Genomic DNA, 22201 nt, shown 5'->3' on the forward strand with positions numbered 1-22201 from the left:
AGATTCCTAGGAGAGGGGAAACCCTGGGAGGTTAAGGGAACAGGGAAAAGGGAGAGGAAGCAGGGCGAGGGGCACCACGGGCTCCGAGGTCTCCGGGGATGCGGACCTGTATCTATCTGAGTAGCCGGGTGCCCGAGGACCGAGCGGCGCGAAGCAGGTCCAGGGGTGGGAGCGCTCAGGAAGAGTCCTGGGGCGCAAAGGTGGGAGGTGGGCGTTTGGCCAAACACCTTCCCTTCAGAGCTGGTGCCCGGCTTCCTCTCCCAGTGCACCCCCTCCCCCAGAGCCGGTCCCAGTCCCGGGCCCGCCCAGCCTGCGCCCCGCCTGAGGCCGCGGGGGCAGCGCCGACGCCTTCCTGCTTTGCCCTTATATGGTGACCCGGGAGGCCGGCCCACGGCTACTTAAGCCCCAGCGCTGGATAGAGCGCCCGGAACAGACGGTTCGGGCAGCGCGGCAGCCGCGAGAGTCCGGAGCGCTCGCGGGGAGAGGGGGAAGGAGAGGAAGAGGTGCGGGAAGAGGGGAGAGGAGGCTGCACGGGGCCGGCAGACATGGGGCTGGAGGCGGCGAGAGAGTTGGACTGCACGGCGCTGGGCGCGCTGCTGCGGGAGCCGCGGGAGGCTGAGCGCACGCTGCTGCTCGACTGTCGCCCCTTCCTGGCCTTCTGCCGCCGCCACGTGCGCGCCGCGCGGCCGGTGCCCTGGAACGCGCTGCTGCGGCGCCGCGCGCGCGGTAACCCCGCCGCCGCCCTCGCCTGCCTGCTGCCTGACCGCGCGCTGCGGGCGCGCCTGGCCCACGGGGAGCTGGCGCGGGCCGTGGTGCTGGACGAGGGCAGCGCCTCGGTGGCAGAGATCCAGCCCGACGGCCCGGCCCACGCGCTGCTTGCCGCGCTGCTGCACGAGACCCGCGCCGGACCCACCGCCGTGTGCTTCCTGCCGGGTGAGCGCCGGCCCGCCCTCGTCCCCCGCCCCGTCCCCGACCCCCGCCGGGCCCTCCCGGCTAACCGTGTCTTGGTCCTCCTTGCAGGAGGCTTCGACAGCTTTCAAGCCTGCTGCCCCGATCTGTGCTCTGAGTCCCCCGGCCCCGCGATGCCGCCCGAAAACAGCCGCTCCGACCCCAGGGCTCCCTCGTATGACCAGGTGAGTTGAGATCAGGTCTCCTTGTCAGTGTCATGCAGGGTAGGCGCCTCTGGGGAAGGATTCTGTCCATGTCCACGGTCACCTAGGGGTGTGTGTGTGTGTGTGTGTGTGTGTGTGTGTGTGTGTGTGTGTGTGTGTCCGCCCCCAAATGGGAGCACACCTTTGTGTGTGCCTGGCGGGCGTTGCTGGTGTGCATCTCTGTGAGTCTGCCTATGTCCTGTGAGCAGCATCCTTTGGGGGTTTGAGGGGAATGTGTGTATCTTTGTGTGTGTATCTCTGTATGTCCCCCTGGGTCCTCCTGGTATTCCGGAGTCTGATCCTTAGGCAGGGATCCCTGGCTAAGAGCTCCTCTTGCCTGGGCCAGTCTGCCCTGTCTCTGTCCCGCTGGTGTTCAAGCCCTCTAGGCCTGGGCTGAGACCTCACCACTGTCCCTTCCCCTTCCCGTGCAGGGTGGCCCTGTGGAGATCTTGCCCTACCTGTACCTGGGCAGCTGCAGCCACTCGTCGGACCTGCAGGGGCTGCAGGCTTGCGGCATCACAGCCGTCCTCAACGTCTCAGCCAGTTGCCCCAACCACTTCGAGGGCCTGCTGCGCTACAAGAGCATCCCGGTGGAGGACAATCAGATGGTGGAGATCAGCGCCTGGTTCCAGGAGGCCATTGGCTTCATTGGTAAGAGGCGGGCCTCAGCCCCAGGGCCTAGTGGAGCCCCAGGGGAAGGGGCTGGGGCACCTGTCTCCTTCCCTGCCCACCTTCCCGTCTGACCCCCCTCGCCCATTTCCCTTGCAGACTCGGTGAAGAACAGCGGAGGCCGGGTGCTGGTGCACTGCCAGGCGGGCATCTCGCGCTCCGCCACCATCTGCCTGGCGTACCTGATACAGAGTCACCGCGTGAGGCTGGACGAGGCCTTCGACTTTGTTAAGCAACGCCGGGGAGTCATCTCCCCCAACTTCGGTTTCATGGGGCAGCTGCTGCAGTTTGAGACTCAGGTGCTCTGTCACTGAGCCTGGGTCCCACCATGCTGGCTCCCCCCCAGGGTGGAGGCACACAGAGCTGCCTGATTCCTGGGGACAGTGGGGGCCCCGGTTCCCCACTGTCCCCCTCACCTCAGGGAGATCTGCCTCTTCCTTGGCGTTCAAAAAGCCCCCAGGTGGGCACGCTGGATGCAGGGATGCTGGACTTTCTCACCTGGTGCTCTTCTGCTGGGGGTTTGAGGGCCGGCCGTCATTCCTCATTCCGGAAGGAGGATGGAGGGCGTGTCTGCTTCCCTCCTGCCCTGTCCTCTGACAGAAACCAACTGGACTCTACACCCACGCCTCCCACTGGTCCGATCACCATGTTGGAGCCCTTGGCAGCCTGAGGGCTCTAAGGAACAAGCTGTGACAACCAGGAGCCCTGCGTGTGGGGTGGTGCACGCCAGGGCCTGGAGCCTGAGCCCTGTGTGGGGCTTGGGGAAGTGATGCGGATGCTGTGTCTGGACCTCTTGCTTGCGTGTGTACGTGAGCGTTTCACGCCTGTGTTGGCGCTGGAAACATATCTGTGTTCAACTGACATTTAACACTCCCTCCCCCCACTTCCTCCCAGCCCTGTGGGCGGGGGTGGGAAACTTAGCACTTTATATTTATACGGAACATTGAGGATGTGTCAATAAAATATTATTTTGTTTGAGAAACAACTTCTCAAGTGTCTGATGTCAAGTCAGTGCCTGGGGAAGTGCTCAAAAGCTGTTGCTTTTCTTTTTTTGATAAATTTATTTATTTATTTATTTTTGGCTGCGTTGGGTCTTCGTTGCCGTGCGCGGGCTTTCTCTAGTTGCGGCGGGCGGGGGCTACTCTTTGTTGCGACGCACGGGCTTCTCATCGCGGTGGCTTCTCTTGTTGCGGAGCACGGGCTCTAGGCGTGCGGGCTTCAGCAGTTGTGGCACACGGGCTTAGCTGTTCCGCGGCATGTGGGATCCTCCCGGACCAGGGCTCGAACCCGTGTCCCCTGCATTGGCAGGCGGATTCCTAACCACTGCGCCACCAGGGAAGTCCCCCAAAGCTGTTTCTTAATCAGACCTTCCCTTCCCTTGTGTGGCGGGGTCTGGGAAACGGAAGGAGGAAGGTGCAGGGGTGACCTCACCGCGCAGCCCGGTCCTCCCTGTGCGGGTGTCCTTTCCCAGGCAGCCTTCTGTCTCCAGAGCTGAAAGTGATGGTTTCTGGGAGGCTGGCTCCAGCCTTGTTCCAGTTACCAGCTTTGGTCCTGTTGGGGAGAAGACTGTGTTTACCATTCAGAGCTGGACTCAGCACTGCCCTGGTCAGACCCCACTACCTTTTTGGAGCATGTGGATGGACGTGTGTGTGTGTGTGTGTGTGTGTGCAGCCACGTGTGTGGCTCTTCCTCTGGACGTGGGTGTCTGTTCTTGGCCTGCACACACCTATGTGTCCCGGATGTTCCTACATGCCTGCATGTCTGCATGTGCCCGTGCGTGTGGCTTCCCTGGGCTGTGTGTGACGTGCGCCCACGTTGGGGCAGTGCAGCCTGTCACCTCTTCTCCCACACCTCCGGGCTGGGTCCCCAGGTCTCAGAATGCCTGTCCCTGCCGGGGGTCATGGCAGCCCCTGAGCCAGAGCTCCTTGCTGTCCCCAGAAAGCATGTGGCCTGGTGTCTGGTATGGAGGACAGGTCACCTGGGATGGGCTTAGTTGTTTTTCACACCCATCAACTACCGTGTCTTCACTGAACATTGGTTACGTGGCCAGCGTGGACCGCCGATGAGACATGGGCCCAGCCTGAGCCAGACGTGTGGAGGGTGCTGGAAAGGGGGTGCTGTGATTTGCCCGAGAGCAGGGGGTGCTGAGGCCCTCGAGGACAGCTCAGTGAGGGCAGCTCCCGCATCAGCCTCCTCTCGGATGCTCCCAGCCGCTCGGAGTGTCATCTGGCTAACTCTATTCTGTCCTTCCAAACTCGGTGCAGGCGTGCAGAACGGCGACTCTTGCTCCAGGTGTTCTGAGTGCCTGGCAGGGCACACCTGAGCGGGGCAGTGTAGTTTGACAGTTAGGGGGCCTGTTTGGCTTTACCTCTCTGTGTTTTAGTTTCCTTGTCTGTGAAACGGGGTTTTGTCATTAGCTCCCACCTCTTAGGGTGGTGTTGAGAGTTACTGCAGTCAATCCAGGTAAAGGCTTAGCCCAGAAATGTTAGTTACTGAAGGTCCGAGAAGCGAAGGTTTTCAGGTGTGTAGTTGTGCACCTCGACCAGCCTGGCCGCTGGTGAGGGCAGGGCCTGTGGTCTGCTTGGCCCTGTGCCCGGAGTCTGGCGGGGGTGAGTGCCCACTCCACACGGCCGAATGAGGGACGAAGCCTGCCCGCTGTGCCTTGTTCCCTCTGCTCTGGGGGTGGGTGAGGTGCTCCCTGGCGGGGACTGAGCAGAGCTAGGGGTTGTTATCAGGGCTTCTGCAGGCCCTGAGTGGGTCTGTTTGGACCTGTCCACAAGGCCCACACCCAGCTCGGGGAGGGTCAGGGGCATCTGGGGCCCTGAGTCATTGGAGCCTTCCCACCCCCCAGCTACTTCTCACACGAAACAGGACCCGTGGCTGAGGCCGCTGCCCACCGCCCCTCACCCCTGCCTCATCACATCCTGTCTCCACCCCACCACTGCACCCTCCCCTCCCCGTGTTTTTAAGTTGGCCTTTCAAGCAAACTGCGTTTCTTTCCCTTCTTTTCTTTCCCTCCCTCCCTCCCTTCCTTTTAAATTTATTTATTAAAATTTTAAAAATTGTGGTAAAAAATATGTAACAAAATGTACCATCTTTACCATTCTTAAGTGTGCACTTCAGTAACATTAAGCGTGTTCGCTCACATTATTGTGAAACAGATCTCCAGAACTTTTCCGTCTTGCAGAATTGAAACTGTACCCATTAGACAACAACTCCCCATTTCCCCCTCCTTCAGCTCCTGGCAACCACTGTTCCACCATCTGCCTCTGAATCTGACTTCTCCAGATAGCCCATGTAAATGGACTCATACACCATTTGTCCGGTTGTGATTGGCTTATTTCACTGAGCACAACGCCCTCAAGACAAACTGCCTTTCTTAACTACGAATCTGTTTCTCTACCCGAGCAGGGTGATTATGATTATGATTGTTTTACCAAGCACTCATCCGAAGCAGTCAGCTCTGTCCATCCCTACGAATGTTAACACCCTTCCTGGGCAGCTGGGCCACCTGTCTTCATCACATTCTCCCCATGATTCCGACCCCTACCTTTTGAGAAACACTGGATTCCAGCCAGGGCAAGATGCCGAGCGACCTCGGCTCTGTCGTTTCCCTTCACTGGACGTTGGTGGGGAAGGTGTCCCCAGATCCTTCAACTCCAGGATTTAAATCCAGGTGGGCACTTGGTGACCAGGCTCCGAGGATGGGCCTTTTGAGAGGCCGAGGGGTACAGAGGAAGGGGAATATGGGTAAGGAGCTTTAATTCCTGCACCTGTGAAATGGGGATAAAATGCTGACTTTGTAAGGCTGTTGTGGGAGTGACAGGGGTAGCACCCACGTGAGGGTCTAGGTATCCAGAAGTTCCACTTGTCCACAAGGCAGGCTTCTCTGGGGGCGCTGGTTGTCCCTGGTGTTCAGTTTGTGAGTTTCACTGCTCCCTGCTCTTGTGATTGTTTACTGTTCTGTATGTATACTACAATAAAGGCTTATAAAAACGTAGTGACGTTTTCCTCCTTCCACAGTCAGACTGGGGGCGCCTCAGGGTCTCAGGTAGTCTTCCCCACGTCTGAGCACAGGGCAGGGGCAGGAAAGGGGCCTCCCCAGGTTTGAGGACGAGGTTCCACCCAGCACTGCCGTCTCTCACTTTTCTGCGACGTTTCTCTGCCCCCTGGTGGTGGGAGGGGACCTGTGAAGAGATACACCCCCAAGCGGGACCCCCCGCAGGGTGCCTAGTGTGCGGCTTCTCCCCACCCTCTGGCCCACTTCAGCCAAGCCGGGAAGGATCTGACCAGGGTCCGGAAGGCTCGGGCCTGGGCTGGGAGGCGAAGCCCAGATAGGAGAGGGCGGGGCTGCAGGTGGGGTTGGTTGGGAGGGGCTGCAGGTGAGGGCTGGAAAAGCTTCTATTTAAGGGGGGGGGGGAGCGTTGACCATAAGTTTGTAATTAGGCTGCCTCATCTCGTGGGAATTGGTGCTCCTGCTAGCTGAGGGGCCAGAGCGGCCCATCTCCGGCAGCATGAGCGTGGGAGGCCTCTGGCCATGGGTGCTAGCTCTGCTGTCTTTGCCGGGTAAGTGGTTTGCCTCGCCCTACTGCCCCTGTCGTTTTGGTTCTAGCCTGCGGAGTCCTGGGGGCGGCCAGAGGGCGTGGCTGGAGCCCGCAAAGGATGTGAATTGATCTGCATGGCTCAGAGAACGGGCTTCCAGGGATGTTCCTAGAAACCAGCTCCTGGGGGGCCCTGGGAGGACCTTCTGAGGACGCTGGGAGCAGAGGGCCTGCCTGGCAGGAGAGGGCAGGAGTGACACTCCAGGCGTTCATGCTCTGCTGGCCATGCCAGGCTTGCCCAGGCTGAGCCCATTTCCAGACCCCTGGGCTGACGAGGGGGGCAGGGGGCAGGGTCTGAGGCTAGCCCGCACCCAGCTGTCAGCGTTGGAGACTGAGGTCTGTCCCCATCTTCCTCCTTCTTGCTCCCTCCCCTGCCTCATACACACCCAGACTTCCCAGAGCCAGGGGCTGCCTTTTGAAGTCCAGTCTTGGTCCCACTAAGGGAGCTCCTTCCTCAAAGTTGTTCAGGCTTCAGCAGCAGGTAGGGCTGACAGGGGAGGCCAGGAGGGCTCCCAGGACTCCCTCCTGGAGACCTATCTTTGTGAAGGGCCTGGGTCTTGCCGTCTGACACCCCACTCCCACCCCACCCCATGTCCTGTCATCCTGTGTCACCACTGGGGGCACTCTGGCCATCGTGCATATGTACCTGTGTGTCTGGGCCAGGTTTCATCCTAGGAGTGCCCTCGGCCTCTCGCTGCTCAGGAGCCTGTGGGACCAGATTCTCAGAAGACCTCACCCCTGAGGAGACCCAGACGTCTTGGGATAAGGACATCCCTGCGATTAACCAAGGTGAGGGCACTGTGTCTTCTCTTGGGGTTTGGGGTATGAAGTTGTCCGTGTGGCGTGTGAAAACTGTGCTGAATGCTCAGAGAGCAGAAAAAGCTGGGAGGAAATGAGCTGGCTTTCTTAGTGGGTCTTGGAGAGTAATGGCTCCATGGGCAGCTTCTCTTTTTTTTTTGAATTTTATTTATTTTTTATACAGCAGGTTCTTATTAGTTATCTATTTTATACATACTGGTGTATATATGTCAATCCCAATCTCCCAATTCATCCCACCACCACCATCACGGGCAACTTCTTAAGTCTATTTTTCTGCATCTTCTCTACTGGGTTGTTACTTTTATAAGAAGGGGGAAAACCAGAGGTTTATAAAAAAAATGGAGGGCCCCGTACTTTTATCAGGCCAGGTCTTGTGTTGAATAGAGTCATTAGTGGCTGTTTGGAAACAGGTCAGCCAACTGGTGCAGGATGACCTGCAGGTGTGAGGCGCTGGTGGGGGTGGGGGGGAGGTCCAAACACCAGGAAGTGTGAGTCTCAGGCCTCCCTGCCTGGGGATTTCAGCTGAAGAATGAGAACGTATAGATAACCTGGGACAAAGCCGGTAGAAGTAAAGACTGGCGTTCAGAACGGGGTTGGGGGGTAAGGGGTAGGGGGAGACCTTGCCGTAGGGGATGGGAATCTGCCAGATGTGGTCTGCCCCTCCCCTTCCTCTGTGAAAAGCTTGAGCAGGGCAGTTCGCCACCTTTCGGTCACTGTGACTGGTTCTGGCCATCTCCAGACCAATCTGAGGCTTCCTTGGCATTGCTTTCCAGCTGCTGTGGAGGATTCTCTCTGCTAGGGCTGCTGGTGGCCCAACTACCTGTGAGCCTAGTGTAGTACCGGCCATAAAGCCCTTTACCGGGAGGCTTACACCCTCCCCAGCTGCTGGGAATGTTGGCTGCTAAGGCCTCGCAGCTGGAGACCCTCAGCCAGGGATGCCTGGGAAGCTATGCCCTCCCCTGCCCAGGGCGGCCCAGCCACAGCGACTCATACAGGACGTGGGTCTGGCCCCATGCCTCCAGGTGGGATAAGTCTGTGGTGCCACTTGGGGTCCAGAGCTCCTATGGGGTCCGGCTGGGGCTCTTCCCCAGCGCTCTCCAGCTCTCCCTGCTCCCACCATCAATCACCTGCAGATGGCTCCCTGGCTCAGGCTCTGCTTCTGGGGAACCCAACCTCCAGGATGCCAGGCACTCTTCTAAGATTCCTGCTGGGGCTGATATCCTAGTAAAGAGGCTGTGGAGAGGGCTGCCAGCTGTGGCAGAAAACGAGGTTGGAGGGAGGGGGAGGGGGGAAGGGGAGGGCAGGAGCCAGTACCCACCCTCCTATGGTGGTGCAGGCTGGCGTTTCTGTCACTTGCCACTGTAAGGGTCCTGAGTATCACACCGATGGGTAGAGGGTGAGGTGGGACGGGAGAGCCCAGGGCGTGTTCTGAGGAGTGTGGCTTGGGCTGGAGCGGAGGATGAAGACAGCTGGAAGAAATGGCATCTTCCTGAGAGCAGAGGGCCTCAGACGCAGGAGCTGGGACTGGATTTTTTTTTTTTTTTTTTTTTGGCCACGCCATGGGCTCACATGCGGGATCTTAGTTCCCTGACCAGGGAGCGAACCCGTGCCCTCTGCAGTGGAAGCGTGAAGTCCTAACCACTGGACCGCCAGGGAAGTCCCTGGACCTGGCTTGTGTGGATCTCAGGAGAAGTGCACCGTCTGAGCAGGGGAAGGGTGCGATCAGGCTGAGAAGCGTTGCACACGTTTGTAGACTGGGACCCAGGGGCTGTGTGACTTGCCTGAGGTCACTTGCCTGTGTGACGGCCTCAGAGCCCGAAGGAGGACAGACCCTGGGGTTGCTTGGCCTGGCAGCCAAGGTCTCTCCTGGGCCTGTCCTCGAGTCTGTGCTGTGGAGGGCATGGACCCACACGTGCCCCTCCCTTCCTTCCCAGGGCTCATCCCAGAGGAAACCCCAGAGAGCAGCTTCCTCCTCGAGGGGGACATCCTCCGGCCGGTGAGTGTGAGCGTGCGTGCACACATGTGGGTGTAAATAACCTCACAGGTAGTGTCAGAGGCCTTTGAGTCCACCCCTTGGCATCACGGGGGGGTGACGTGCGAGGGATCCATCTTTGCTGCTCGTAGCTCTTCTTGCCAAAGTCAGAGCGAATGTTCTGTTAGGAATAAGCCAGCCTGAGGGAGGGTGACTTCTGGGGTGGTGGCAGCAGTCAGCCTGAGAGGGCTTCCTGAAGGAGGGGGTTTGGACCTTCAACACCCAGCTTGCTACCCTACCCGGGGGAGGTGCTCAGGGAGTATCGGGACAAAGGAAGAGGTAAGCACAGGTTGGCAGAGTGGCTGGTGGGGCTATAGGGAGGTGTTTGTGGGGAACATCGGGGGTGGGAGCGATGGTCTCGGGACGACGGAACAAGAAGTAACACAGAAACCATCCTGCCCAGGGGTGGGGGCAGGCTCAGAAAGGGAGAAGCCTAGATGGGAATCGGGGCGACTTGCATTGCCATCTTTTAGGAGACACTTGCCTAAATTGGGGCGAGGGTGGGCAGAAGTCTCCTGAATAGGACAGTGGCCTGGTGTGAGCAAGGTCTGAGGCTGTCCACTGATGGCACAGCATAAGGCTGGGCCGAAGACTGAAGGCCAGCCTGGGGCAGGGCGGGAACCCCCGGGGCAACACAAGGCCCCTGTTCCCAGTTACCCAGTGAGTGCCGGGGGTAAAAGCAGGATCCAGTAAAACCTTTGGTACCAGTGGGGCAGGACGTGCTGGGGTGCTCTGAAGCCCAGGCTTCAGAGGTGGCAGAAGAATAAAGAAAGTTGCTAAGGCCATGGGTGTTGCCTTAGAATCAGCCCGAGGAGGACCGTGTCCCCATCTTCCCACCTGCAGGTTCAGAGGAGCTCTGTGGGCTGCTGTGCTCCAGGAAGGAGTGGGGTGGGGGGCTGCTGGTGGAGCTGAGCCCCTCTGAACTAGGCCCCCTGGGGTGCTGGGATTCCTAGCCAGCCTCTTCCTTTTTTTAAATAATTTTGCTTGTGGCCTTTTTTCAAGTTTATTTATTTATTTTTAGCTGTGTTGGGTCTTCGTTTCTGTGCGAGGACTTTTTCTAGTTGCGGCAAGCGGGGGCCACTCTTCATCGCGGTGCGCGGGCCTCTCACTATCGCGGCCTCTCTTGTTGTGGAGCACAAGCTCCAGACACGCAGGCTCAGTAGTTGTGGCTCACGGGCCTGGTTGCTCTGCGGCATGTGGGATCTTCCCAGACCAGGGCTCGAACCCGTGTCCCCTGCATTGGCAGGCAGACTCTCAACCACTGCGCCACCAGGGAAGCCCCAGCCTCTTCCTTTTGTCTTGTTTCTCTTCTTGATAGAATAAGTTGTAAGTTCTATGTTATGCAGAAGAAAGGGTTGTGCTGTGCGTCGTAACTCACGGAGCTGGCCCGCTGACTTCCCAGCTTCTATCCCACTTCTAATGACCAGCCACCCTCATGTTCCCAGGGGGTCTGCTGCTCACATCTTTCGGGCTCCCATGGCTGGAGGTGTGGCACGCTTGGGGGCAGGAAGCTTGGCTGACCTGGGTCCCTGAGCCGCCCTCTCTCCTCAGAGTCCTTTCCGGCTGTTCTCGGCGACCAACAACAAGTGGCCCAAGAACGGCGGCGTGGTGGAGGTCCCCTTCCTGCTCTCCAGCAAGTATGGTGAGTGAGCCAGCCCCTCATTCCCAATGCAGCCCAGGCTCCTCTCTGGGTTTTTGTTCCCTCTTCCCCTGCATCTCTGCGCCCCTTCTACCGTTACTACCCAAGTAGCCCTTCTACCAGAAGCGCTTCTATCCCTGCTGGCCCCTGAGCTGGGAGGTTAAAATCCTGGAGGAGCTGATGGGAAAGGTATATCTAGGGACTGTCTGATCCATTTCAAGACCAAATGGTCCAGAGGACAGTGATCTGCCCAAGGTCGCACAGCCAGGGTCTGTCTGGAACCCTGCTTTCTTTTCCCCACACCATCGCACTGCCCTTTCTAGACATTCCATTCTGGGGGAGTGATCTGAAGCTTGGTTTCCTCCCCAAGTGCAGACTTCCAAGGGGCTGCGAGGGCTCTAGGGGCTGGGCTGGGGCGTCAGTCAGGGTGTCTCCTCTCCAGATAAGCCCAGCCTCCAAGTCATCCTGGAGGCGTTTGCTGAGTTTGAACGCTTCACGTGCATCAGGTTTGTTGCCTACGAGGGCCAGAGGGACTTCATTTCCATCGTCCCCATGTCTGGGTAAGTGCTTCCGGGTATGTGTGCAAGTGTGTGTACTCGTGCATGTGCACGGTGAGAGCCACAGCTGTCTTCAGTTCAGCCTGGAATTAACAAAGCTGTTGTCAAAAATCTGTGTCTGGGCCTCTGTCCCAGGTCCAGAGTACCCCTGCCCATCTGAGTGGTTTACCCAGTGCGAGCTGGACCTACAGATACTCAGGGCAGGAGGTGGAGGAGACGTGGGCAAGGAGGTGCTCGACTCTCCTTTAAAGAGCCCTCAGCTCCATCTCTGGGGAGATTTTGTGGCCTGGGGAGTGAGTGCAGGTTTCATGAGACAGACCTGGCCTCCGATCTGGGTTCCACAGTGCAGGAACCAGGTGACTCTGGAAAGCCCCCTAACTTCTGAGCCCCTTCTGCCTTCTCTCTGAAATGGGGGTGATGGCAATACTGCGTTCCTAGCTTGCTAGGGGCCTAAGAGAACGTGGGTGAGAGCTTTGACTTGGGGCTCCCCACGTCCGGACATTCACGTAACGAGCTGCTTCTGTCATCCACGTTAGTATCGGCTCCCACCAACGCCTTGCAGTGCAGGCTGGAAAGGGGGTTCGCAGAGGGCCAGGCCGTAAGGGGACTTGGGGCCAGCAGGCTCGGGACTAGAGCCCAGGATGGGGACTAGCTGTTGGTGCCCACTTACCCCAGGTCTTGGGAGGAGGGGTGAGGGTCCTGGGTCTGCGGATTCTCTGGGCTGGTGCCCACCCAGCACTCTCACGGCCCTGCAGGTGCTTCTCGAGCATAGGGCGCAGTGGAGGAATGCAAGTGGTATCCCTGGGGCCCAGCTGTCTCCAGAGGGGCCCAGGCATCGTCCTGCACGAGCTCATGCACGTGCTGGGCTTCTGGCACGAGCATTCGCGAGCCGACCGGGACCGCTACATCCGTGTCAACTGGAATGAGATCCTCCCAGGTGAGCCGGGTTGTGAAAGGCCAGGCTAGGCCAGGGGGTGGGGGGGTGGGAGAGGTAGTCCTGCTGGGAGAAGGTGGCAGGAGGCATGGTCCAGGCCTGAGGAGTTGCCCGGCTATTTGGGAGTGGTCGTCCATCTTCCCCACTCCCTGCCTGTCTCCCATGGGGAAGGTGGGGTTCCTGCTTGCCTCCGAGACCTGGAGAATAGTCCAGATGCTGCAGCTCTGGGCCCTGAGCCTTCACTGCACCCACAGTTACCCTGAGCTAGGGCAGCGATTTGCTCTGTGCCTTGTTTCTCTTCACGGACACTGGCAGTTACCTGAGGGTGGAGTTGATGGTCTTAGGAATCTTGCTCACTCATACTCAACCAGCTGCCCCTCATGCTCTGGACACTGCTGTGTGGAGTCGGGGCAGAGACTGTGTTCCAGCTGGGGCGCTGAGCTGAGACAGAAGTCCTGGAGGTAGTGGGCCAAGTGCCAGACGCAAGAGGCTCAGGGCAGCCCTGTGGGGCTCGGTGTGTGTGAGACGGGTGCTGATGGGCACCTGGGACAGAAAGTACAGGGAGGCCGGGCTGTAAAAGGTGGCAGTGGGAAAGCTGAGGCTGGTCTGGGGAGTGGGCCACTGCACTGAATGCCAGGGAGCAGCAGCTGGGTGCGGGGTATGGTGCTGGGGATCTGACTCCGGCAATGCGGGGACCCTGACCTTTGGCAGAGGGGGACAGCCTGCTGCAGGAGGTGAGGGGAGTCCAGACAATCGCTTCATGAGGGAGGGGAGCAGAGGAGGTAAGTGAGGACTTGGGTCTGGGGGTATGGAAACAGAAGAAGGTTTGGAAGGCTTCCTGTAAGCGGAGGCTTCTGGTGTGAGCGCCTTTGCTGCTGCTGTGGGGTTAGCCAGGTGAAATGGTCAGGGGTGGAGCCCAAGATACATGCATGGATGCCCCCTCCACCCCAAGAAGGGGATGGGAAGATGGGTGGCACCTCTCAGGGGGACGGAGGTTGGAGCTTGAGATCAGAGATTAGTCTAGGGAAGTGGGGAGGAGACAGTGACACCATAGCCTGAAAATAGACTCTAATCCTTTTAAGTGCTCATGGAGGGACTTCCCTAGTGGTCCAGTGGTTAGGACCCTGCGCTTCCACTCCAGGGGCACGGGTTCAATCCCTGGTCATGGTGCGACCAAAAAAAAAAAGCTTAAGTGTTCATGGAATTCTTGTAAAAACTTATGATAGCCATAAGAACTTCAAATTTGAAAAAGTAGAGTTAATACAAACATTTTGATCATGATGTAAAAAGTAGAAATTAATAATAAATCAAAATGAAAAACTTTATCCAACTGGAAATTAAAATTTAAAAACCAACAAACCTTTCTTTTAGCTATGAAGTAAAAGAAATTGCAGGAATTCTTAAAACATGAAAACACATTAGAACCAATGGTTCATAGCTAAAGCAATGCACAGGGAAAACGTGTAGACAAATACTTACATCAATAAACATAGAGAACAAATTAGGCATTTCAATCCAAGTTAAGAAAAAAATGAAAGCAGGAGGGAATTACTGAAGGTAAAAGCAGAAATTAATGAGTTAGACAACAAACAGCACTAATAAACTGAAAAGCTGTTTTGTTTTTGTTTCTTAACAATAAAACAAGTTAAACACCAGCTACTCTAATGGGAAAAATTGCTTAAGAATGGACAAAAATGAGAATACATTTGTACTTAGTTAATATGTACAGAACAAACTGCTAAAATATGCAAACTAATAACAGTAATTAACTGGAGGTGGGGAGGCGGAGACTCAGGAGGGGGATGGAGTGGGAGATTTATTATGAATCTTAACGTTTTCTGATTTTTGAGCCAGATGAATCTATTGTCTATTCAAAATTATGTTTAATAACTTAAAGGTTTTTAAAAGGAAGAACTAAGCCCTCTACTGGGCAGGTATTTTCAGGCAGGTGATGGGATGTAAAGGGGTTGGAATTCCATTTTAGTGGTAAGGAGGCTGCTGGTGACCATGGGTGGGTGTGGAGGTGGCTGGCTGGGCCTGGGGGGTTTGGAGGGCGCAGCTCTTCTTTTAGAAGCTCACTGTGAGGGGCAGGAGTTGAGGGAGGGAACCTAGCCCCTCCCAGGCCTGGAGGAGCCAAGTGACAGGGAGAAGCAGGTGCTCTGGCCGAAGGCGAAGGGCTGGACTCCACACCCGGGGGTGGGGGTAGGGGGTAGGGGGCGGGTGCTGTTGGCCCGAGGCAGGGAGAGCAGGTGGCTTTGCTTCTGGGAACGGGATATCCCCACCGCAAGTGATGGGCTCAAGGGCCTCTAAGACTGGGGTGGGGAGTAGGCACTTTATGTCGCCGGTAGGGGGCGTCCAAGACACTCTGAGCAGCGTGTGACTTCGTGGAAGCTGCAGGTCGTATAAAGATAGTCTCATACAAGGTGAGCTTGAGAGGAGGAGAAAGAGGTGGAGAGAAGTCTTAGGAGGCGATGGCAGGCCAGCCACCAAGTCCCTGTGCTTGCACATCAGCTGGTGCAGGTCTGGAACCCTCCCAGGGCACGGAGGAGACAGGGATCAGGGATCAATGGCGGGGGTGGGGAGATGCACATCTGGCTGTAGTTTTGGAACCCTAGGCTCAGGTAGGTTGTACATTTCCAGAAAGCCCCTATCGCCTACCCTTCCTCCCCTGGCCCTCTTCCCACATCGCCAAGTATTTTTTCAGGCTTTGAAATGAACTTCATCAAATCTCGGAGCAGCAACATGCTGGTGCCCTATGACTACTCGTCAGTGATGCACTATGGGAGGTGAGGACCCCCTTTCCTTGCTTCCTTCCCTCTGCGCTGCCATGCCAGCTCCTGCCGTGGTCTGGACTCAGGCCCCTGCCTGCTTGGGTTTCAGGCTCGCCTTCAGCCGGCGCGGGATGCCCACCATCACGCCGCTCTGGGCCCCCAGTGTCCAAATTGGCCAGCGATGGAACCTGAGCACCTCTGACATCGCACGGGTCCTCAGGTTTTATGACTGCAGCCCGCTTGGCCATGACCCCCGTGCAAAAGGTGAGTGACAGGGGACAGAGTGATTTGGGGAGCCAAAGGAAGCTCCTGTGTTGAGGTGGTGTCAGCGAGGGTCGAGTGCTAGGAGGTGAGGCTGTAGAGGTGAGCAGGGGCAGATCACCAGGGCCTCACCACAGGAGATGCAGAAAAAGCACGTGAAAAAATAAACCCTCACTGACGATTATAAAACTGTTAGATACAGGAATAGAGGTCACTTTCTTAACTTTAACGTACCTACCAAAAACTCAGAGCAAAACTCATTTTTAATGTCAAAACATTAAAATTGGGACCAAGACAAGTTTTTCCACTATTGTCCCATCTATTCAACAATGTAGTGAAAGTCTTAGCCATTGTGGTACGACAAAATTAAAAGTCTGAGGTTCGGGAAGGAAGCAAAAATTGCCACTATTCATAGATGACTACATTGAAAGTAGCAATCTATAAACAAATTACTAGAACTAATAAGAATTTTAAAAAGTAAATATAATCAATATATAGAAATCAGTTTTATTTCTGTATGTCAATAGTTAGAAAACATAATTCTTAAAGATACCGTTATAATAGTGAAGATAAAGTCCTAAGGAGTAAATCTGACAGAAGCTATATAAAACTTTTATGGAAAAAAACCTTATTACAATCATTAAAGAATACTTAAGTAAATACAGAGATGTATCATATTAAAAGGAAGACAATATAAAAATGTAATTCTCTACTGATCTACAGACTCAATAAATTCCCGCTGAAAATCCCAGTAAGTTTGGAGATCTTGACAAGTGAGTCTAAAATCTGTATTAAAAACACAAAAGGCCAATAATAGCCCAGACACTCCTGAAGAGAAAAAAGTGGAGGGACTGCCCTAGCAGACATGAAGTTATGTAGATTATAAAATGTCTTTATATATATAAATATATAGCATATAAATGTATAAATGCATATATTCATATATGTACACAGAATGTATATAAAATACCTTTATATAAACGTGTAGCATTGGTACAAGCGTAGATAATTGCCCACTGAAACAGAATGGAGAGTTCAGAAATGAATCCTACTCAGAAGTGGACACTTGATAAAGGGGCATTGATCACTAGGGAAAGAATAGGGTAGCCATTAAATAGCTCTAAAGACAACTAGTTATCCATTTTATTTTTTTATTATTTTTAAAAACTTTATTTATTTATTTTTGGCCGTGTTGGGTCTTTGTTGCTGTGCGTGGGCTTTCTCTAGTTGCGGCGAGCAGGGGCTACTCTTTGTTGCCATGCGCCGGCTTCTCATTGCAGTGGCTTCTCTTGTTGCAGAGCACGGGCTCTGGGTGCGTGGGCTTCAGTAGTTGTGGCACACGGGCTTCAGTAGTTGTGGCTCGTGGGCTCTAGAATGCAGGCTCAGTAGTTGTGGCTCGCGGGCTCTAGAGCGCAGGCTCAGTAGTTGTGGTGCACGGGCTTAGTTGCTCCACCACATGTGGGATCTTCCCGGACCAGGGCTCGAACCTGTGTCCCCTGAATTGGCAGGCGGATTCTTAACCACTGTGCCACCAGGGAAGTCCCTAGTTATTCATTTAAAAAAATGAATTCCTAATTCATCATGCACAGAAATTCTAGTTGTATACAAGACTTCCATGTAAACCAAAAAAAACTCTAACTTTTTAGAAGAAAATATAGTAAAATGTCTTCATGACCTTGGAATAGGTAAGGATTTTTTTATATAAGACAGGCAACATGAAACAAAGCTGGAAAAACTAAAAAATCCAACTACATTGATCATAATAAATACTATTTATTAAAAGACATAAAAGTGAAAATACAAGTTACAGATCAGAAGAGAATTTTTGTAACTAATTGTACTCAAAGTATATAAAAAAAAAACTTTTAGAACTTAGTAAGAAAAAAACCCACAAAGTAGAAAAATGGGCAAGAGACTTAACAAGCAATTCACAGAAGAAACCAAATTGGGAAACACAAGATATTCAACATCATTAATAATTGGGGAAATGCAAATAAAGACCACAGTACCTTTTTATACCCCCTAAATTGGTAGAAATTTAAAAGTCAGATACTACCAAATGCTAATAAGAATATGAAGCAATGATAACATTCATACTCTGCTATAAGAGTGTAAATCGCTGCAACCACTTTGGAATACAATCTGATATCTTATGAAGTTGAAGTGTATATACCCCATGACCCTACTCCTAGGTCTTGTTGCATGTGTGTACCCCCAACTCCAGCCATAGGCAATCACTAATCTACATCCTGTTTCTATAGTTTTGCCTACTCTGGACATTTCATATAAATGGAATCATACAGTATGTGATCTTTTGTGACTGGCTTCCTCACTTAGCATCATGTTTTCAAGGTTCATCCATGTTGTCGTGTGTATCAGTACAGTTGACCCTTGGTCACCGTGGGTTAGGGGTGCTGACCCTCGTGCAGTCACATCTGCCTATAACTTTACAGTCAGTTCTCCGCATCCTTGGATACACCAACCATGTATCGTGTAGTACTGCAGAATATTTTACTGAAAAAAAAAAAATCCACGTATAAGTGGACCCATGCAGTTTAAACCGGTGTTGTTCAAGGGTCAGCTATACTTCATTCATTTTTGTTGTTGAATGATATACCACATTTTGTTTATCCATTTATCAAAGCATATTTGGGTTATTTCTACTTTTAGGCTATTATGAATAATGGTACTGTGAACATTCATGTATAAGATTTTATGTGGACATATATTTTCTTTTCCTTTGGATATATACTTAGGAGTGGAATTTCTGGGTCCTTTGGTGACTCCATATTTAACTGCTAAATTGTTTTCCAAATTGGCTGCACTATTTTTCATTTCTACCAGCAATGTATGAAGGTTCCACTTTCTGCAAGCCCATGTCAGCACTTATTCTTCTGATTATAACCACCGCAAGTGGGTGTGAAGTGGTATCTCATTGTAGTTTTTTTTAAAAAAAAAATTAGTTATGTATTTGGCCGTGCTAAGTGTTCATTGCAGCACGGGGAATCTTCGCTGCTGTGTGCGGGCTCTTTTTATTTGCGGTGTGCGGGCTCTTAGTTGTGGCATGCAGAATCTAGTTCCCTGACCAGGGATCGAATCTGGGCCCCCTGCATTGGGAGCGCAGAGTCTTAACCACTGGACCGCCAAGGAAGTCCCTCATTGTAGTTTTGATTTGCATTTCCCTAATTACTTTGAACATCTCTTTACGTGCTTATCGGTCATCTGTATATTTTTGGAAAAATGTCTGTTCAACTCTTTTGCCCGTTTTTCAGTTGGGTTGTCTTTTACTGGTGAGTTGTAGGAGTTCTTTATATATTCCAGATACATGTTCCTTATCAGATAACTCATTTGGAAATATTTCCTCACATGTTATAGTTTAACTTTCTAGATGGTGTCCTTTGAATATAGACATTTAAAATTTTGATGTGAAGTCCAACTTATCTATTCTTTTATCACTGTATTTTTGGTGTCATATCTAAGAAGGACTTGCCTAACTCGAGGTCATGTAGATTTAATCCTATGTATTTTGCATGTGACTATCTAGCTCCAGCATCATTTCGTAGACTATTCTTTCCTATATATAATATCAAACATTACATACCTTTTTAAAAATTAAAGGAGACGTGGCAAGAGCTTTGTGGGTAACTATCTGAGGCTTGACTAACATGAGGAACAGAATTGAGAGGTGGCTAGAAGGGGTCATGGGGCAATGGAAAGTTTATCAAGATGGTGGACACACAGCAAGTTTGGATACCAAAATAATGACCCAGTGGAGAAGAGGGAATGGATTCGGGGGGGTGTGGGCAGAAAAATATCTAGAACATTCAGGGAGGAGTTGCTCTTGTTGGGAGCTGGGGAGCTTCCTTGGACCTAATGGGAAGGAATAAGATGGGAACAGATCCGAGTTCACATGCAGATCTTGTTTTTTTTTTTTTTTTTAATTTATTTATTTTTGGCTGCGTTGGGTCTTCGTTGCTGTGCGCGAGCCTTCTCTAGTTGCGGCGAGCGGGGGCTACTCTTTGTTGTTTTGGTGGCTTCTCTTGTTGCGGAGCACGGGCAGTAGGCACGCGGGATCCAGTAGTTGTGGCATGCAGGCTCAGTAGTTATGGCTCGTGAGCTCTAGAGCACAGGCTCAGTAGTTGTGGCTCACGGGCCTAGTTGCTCCGCGGCATGTGGGATCCTCCCGGGCCAGGGCTCGAACCTGCGTCCCCTGCATTGGCAGGCAGATTCTCAACCACTGCGCCACCAGGGAAGCCCCACATGCAGATCTTGATGTGCAGATGAGGGCCTCCGTCCCAGGCTTTGACGGCATAAAGAGTGAGGTGAGGTCTCCAGCCGAGAGGCTGGGGAGAAGAGGATGGATGTGAAGGAAAAGGTGTGGAGCTGCTGACTGGAGAGCAGGAGAGGAAACCCGTGAGAGACACATGGCCGGGCCACGGCTGGTGCTGGGCTGCTGGCAGAGGCGTGGTGCAGGTTAGTCACCTGGTCCTCTAGGACTGGGGTGTTGTGGGCAGCTCTGACAGAGGGGGAGGCGCCTGGGGATGTTTCCAAGGGAGGGGCTGCACCGAGGGCTGTGGAAGCCACGCCAGGTGAGGAGAGGGGTTTGGAAGTGAGGAGGTTGTGGAGCAAGAAGAAGGGGTTCGGGGGCTCAGCGGGGCTGAAGGATCGTGATACTGAAGCGAGTGGGCTGGAAGTAAAGGAGGCGGCCGTCAGAGGGTGGGCAGCCGGGACCCGTGACTTTAGCGGCTGTGGTCTTGGCAGGTGCAGGCAGGGACTGGGCTGTGAAGTCACTGGTTGAAGCATGTCAGCTCAGATTGGTCAGTGTCCTTGCACGGAAGATACGGCTCATTGGGAAGCCTTTGGTGGGTGGGCAGGGTTGACAGGGATGAGGGCAGTGCTGAAGGGGGGATGGGGCCGACTGGCCAGATCACTTGGGCCTGAAATGAAGAGTCTTACAAAGCAGCCGGTGGCAGCCAGCTATGGTCCGGGAGGGGCAGTGAAGGGCCAGCAAGACCCACCCCACTGAGCACACGGGCCTGGTGCTGCTCACGTGTGTCCTGCTGACGCCCTGGGTTTGGGCGTAGCTGCAAGTATAGGAAAAGTTCTGGAATAGGCCTCGGATATGGGTGAGAGGTGAGGTGTTGCCCTGTACAGAGCAGCCCCGGGTGGTCTGGGTGACGAGGGCTGCAATGCTAGATCTGGGGTTTGACCATCAGAGCAGCCGGGGGTGTGGGTGGGAGGTCATGGAAGATCCCAGTGGCCTGACCTTCTGCTGGTGACCTCTGGGGCCAAGCGGGGAGGGAATGGGATGGCTCTGTGGTCCTCGTCTCTAAGGGGCAGTTGGGAGTTAGGGTCTCGAAGGCATTGGGCAGTAGCATAGCAGGAGCATGGCGGGTTGTCGCATCCCGTGAGCTGAGGTCTAGGTCACTGTGACTGAGGCTGAAGGGGGCTCTGGCTCTCGCAGCTGCCATACACTGGCCCTCCGTGATTCTGGGGTAACCTATCTTTCCTCCTCTAGGTCTCCAGACCCACAGCGATGGTAGGAGCCCCACTCCCGCCTCTAGACCATACTTGCAGCAGCTCCTGAAGGCACTGTTGGCAGAATCCAGGAGCCCTGACCCTAGTGGCTTCGGGGCTGAAGAGAGCCCACGTGTGTGGAAGGCCCCCGCCCTGAGGAGTTCTGGTGTGGAGGCCTCTGCAAGGCCCCCCCAGCCCCCAGCTTCTTCCCTAAGGTCAAGGCCTGGAGCAGTGGTTCCTGGCATTGCCCTGGAGCAGTCCTGGCAGGCCCAAGTGCCTGCTGTACCCCCAGACTCATCTCTAGAAGCAGAAGACCAGCCAGCAATCGTCTAGGCTATTCTGGGGAACCCTGCTCTGCCAGGAGCCCGTGCACCCAGAAAACGCTTCATAAGGACACCCAGAGGTCAAGCCTGTGGCTTCTGCCCCCAAGTGGGGAGGGCGTTCTATGGTCAGAGTGGCCAGGTTGTATAACCCTTGGCCCCTCTAGGCAGCACCCCTGTCTTCCAGCCCCTCTGACTACCCTGTCTAAGGCCCAGGCCTCTCCCTCTGCCCCGTCCTTCCCTGTCATGTTCCCCCAAGAGCTCCTGGGGACAGAGGGACCCTCTAGGTCTGTCGGGGGAAGGCAGGCCTGCCAGGGGATTCCTGACTCTGCCTGCTGCCATCTCCTGCCCCAGCCCCGGGGGAGTCTGGGAATGGGAGATGACCTCTCCAGGGCTCTAGGGCAGGGATCTGGAGGGGTGGTCCTCCCTGAAGGCCCCTGGGAGCCCTCCTGTAGTTGAGGCCCAGCCCCCCCGCATGGGCTAAGGGTACCTCTCCCTCTCCCTCGGGTCGGCCTTGGGGGAGGGGCACCCAGTGGCTGGGACCCTGGGAGCAGCCTCGCTCCCTGACGTCTGAGTGCTGGGAATGTGGCTCTGCAGTCAAGCCTCCAGCCCTGCTCTCCAGGAGGCTTTCAGAGCCCAACTTCCTCCCCTGCCGCCCAGGGAGACAAAGAGGTGGCAGCCCTCCAGGACTGCACATGGGAAACGGCCAGAACACAAGGACCCTGAAGTCAGGACCCAAAGCTGCTGTCACCCTGCATTGCTGTCTCCGGGAACCTGGTCTCTATCCGACATCTGCCCTGCCCCTCCCAGGGACTTGGCCCGAGGAGGCCCTGGAAGGTGGGAAGGGGCTGTCGGGTTCCCCTGCTGGTCTGCCTTCAGCCAAGCCCGCTCCTCATCGGCTCCTGGCCTCCCCGGTGAGGGCTGTTCTCG

General features: G+C 54.6%; 2 protein-coding genes across 2 annotated transcripts; both read left to right on the forward strand.

The window, feature by feature from the left end:
* The first annotated feature begins 425 nt into the window (after positions 1 to 425).
* DUSP2 (dual specificity phosphatase 2) lies at positions 426 to 2805 on the forward strand. Its single transcript, XM_082428086.1, has 4 exons — positions 426 to 933; positions 1021 to 1133; positions 1583 to 1802; positions 1920 to 2805. The coding sequence occupies exons 1-4, from the start codon at positions 546 to 548 to the stop codon at positions 2132 to 2134; spliced, it is 936 nt and encodes a 311-aa protein (XP_082284212.1). The 5' UTR covers positions 426 to 545; the 3' UTR covers positions 2135 to 2805.
* A 4136-nt stretch (positions 2806 to 6941) lies between these two features.
* Positions 6942 to 21878, forward strand: ASTL (astacin like metalloendopeptidase). The gene is made up of 8 exons (XM_082426718.1): positions 6942 to 7210; positions 9175 to 9236; positions 10824 to 10914; positions 11354 to 11471; positions 12224 to 12405; positions 15107 to 15188; positions 15283 to 15437; positions 20953 to 21878. Exons 1-8 carry the CDS (start codon positions 7012 to 7014, stop codon positions 21282 to 21284), a joined length of 1221 nt encoding a protein of 406 aa, XP_082282844.1. The 5' UTR covers positions 6942 to 7011; the 3' UTR covers positions 21285 to 21878.
* Positions 21879 to 22201: the final 323 nt, after the last annotated feature.

The sequence above is a fragment of the Balaenoptera physalus genome (assembly GCF_965194825.1).
Source record: "Balaenoptera physalus genome assembly, chromosome: 15".
Taxonomy (NCBI): domain Eukaryota; kingdom Metazoa; phylum Chordata; class Mammalia; order Artiodactyla; family Balaenopteridae; genus Balaenoptera; species Balaenoptera physalus.

Excerpts from the sequence above, each read along its gene's own strand:
- ASTL (XM_082426718.1), top strand. The coding sequence starts at position 7,012 with ATGTCCTGTCATCCTGTGTCACCACTGGGGGCACTCTGGCCATCGTGC. Across the intron at positions 9,237-10,823 it reads AGGGGGACATCCTCCGGCCG|AGTCCTTTCCGGCTGTTCTC; the intron begins GTGAGTGTGAGC and ends CTCTCTCCTCAG. Across the intron at positions 10,915-11,353 it reads CCTGCTCTCCAGCAAGTATG|ATAAGCCCAGCCTCCAAGTC; the intron begins GTGAGTGAGCCA and ends TCTCCTCTCCAG.
- DUSP2 (XM_082428086.1), top strand. The coding sequence starts at position 546 with ATGGGGCTGGAGGCGGCGAGAGAGTTGGACTGCACGGCGCTGGGCGCG. Across the intron at positions 934-1,020 it reads CGCCGTGTGCTTCCTGCCGG|GAGGCTTCGACAGCTTTCAA; the intron begins GTGAGCGCCGGC and ends TCCTCCTTGCAG. Across the intron at positions 1,803-1,919 it reads GGAGGCCATTGGCTTCATTG|ACTCGGTGAAGAACAGCGGA; the intron begins GTAAGAGGCGGG and ends TTTCCCTTGCAG.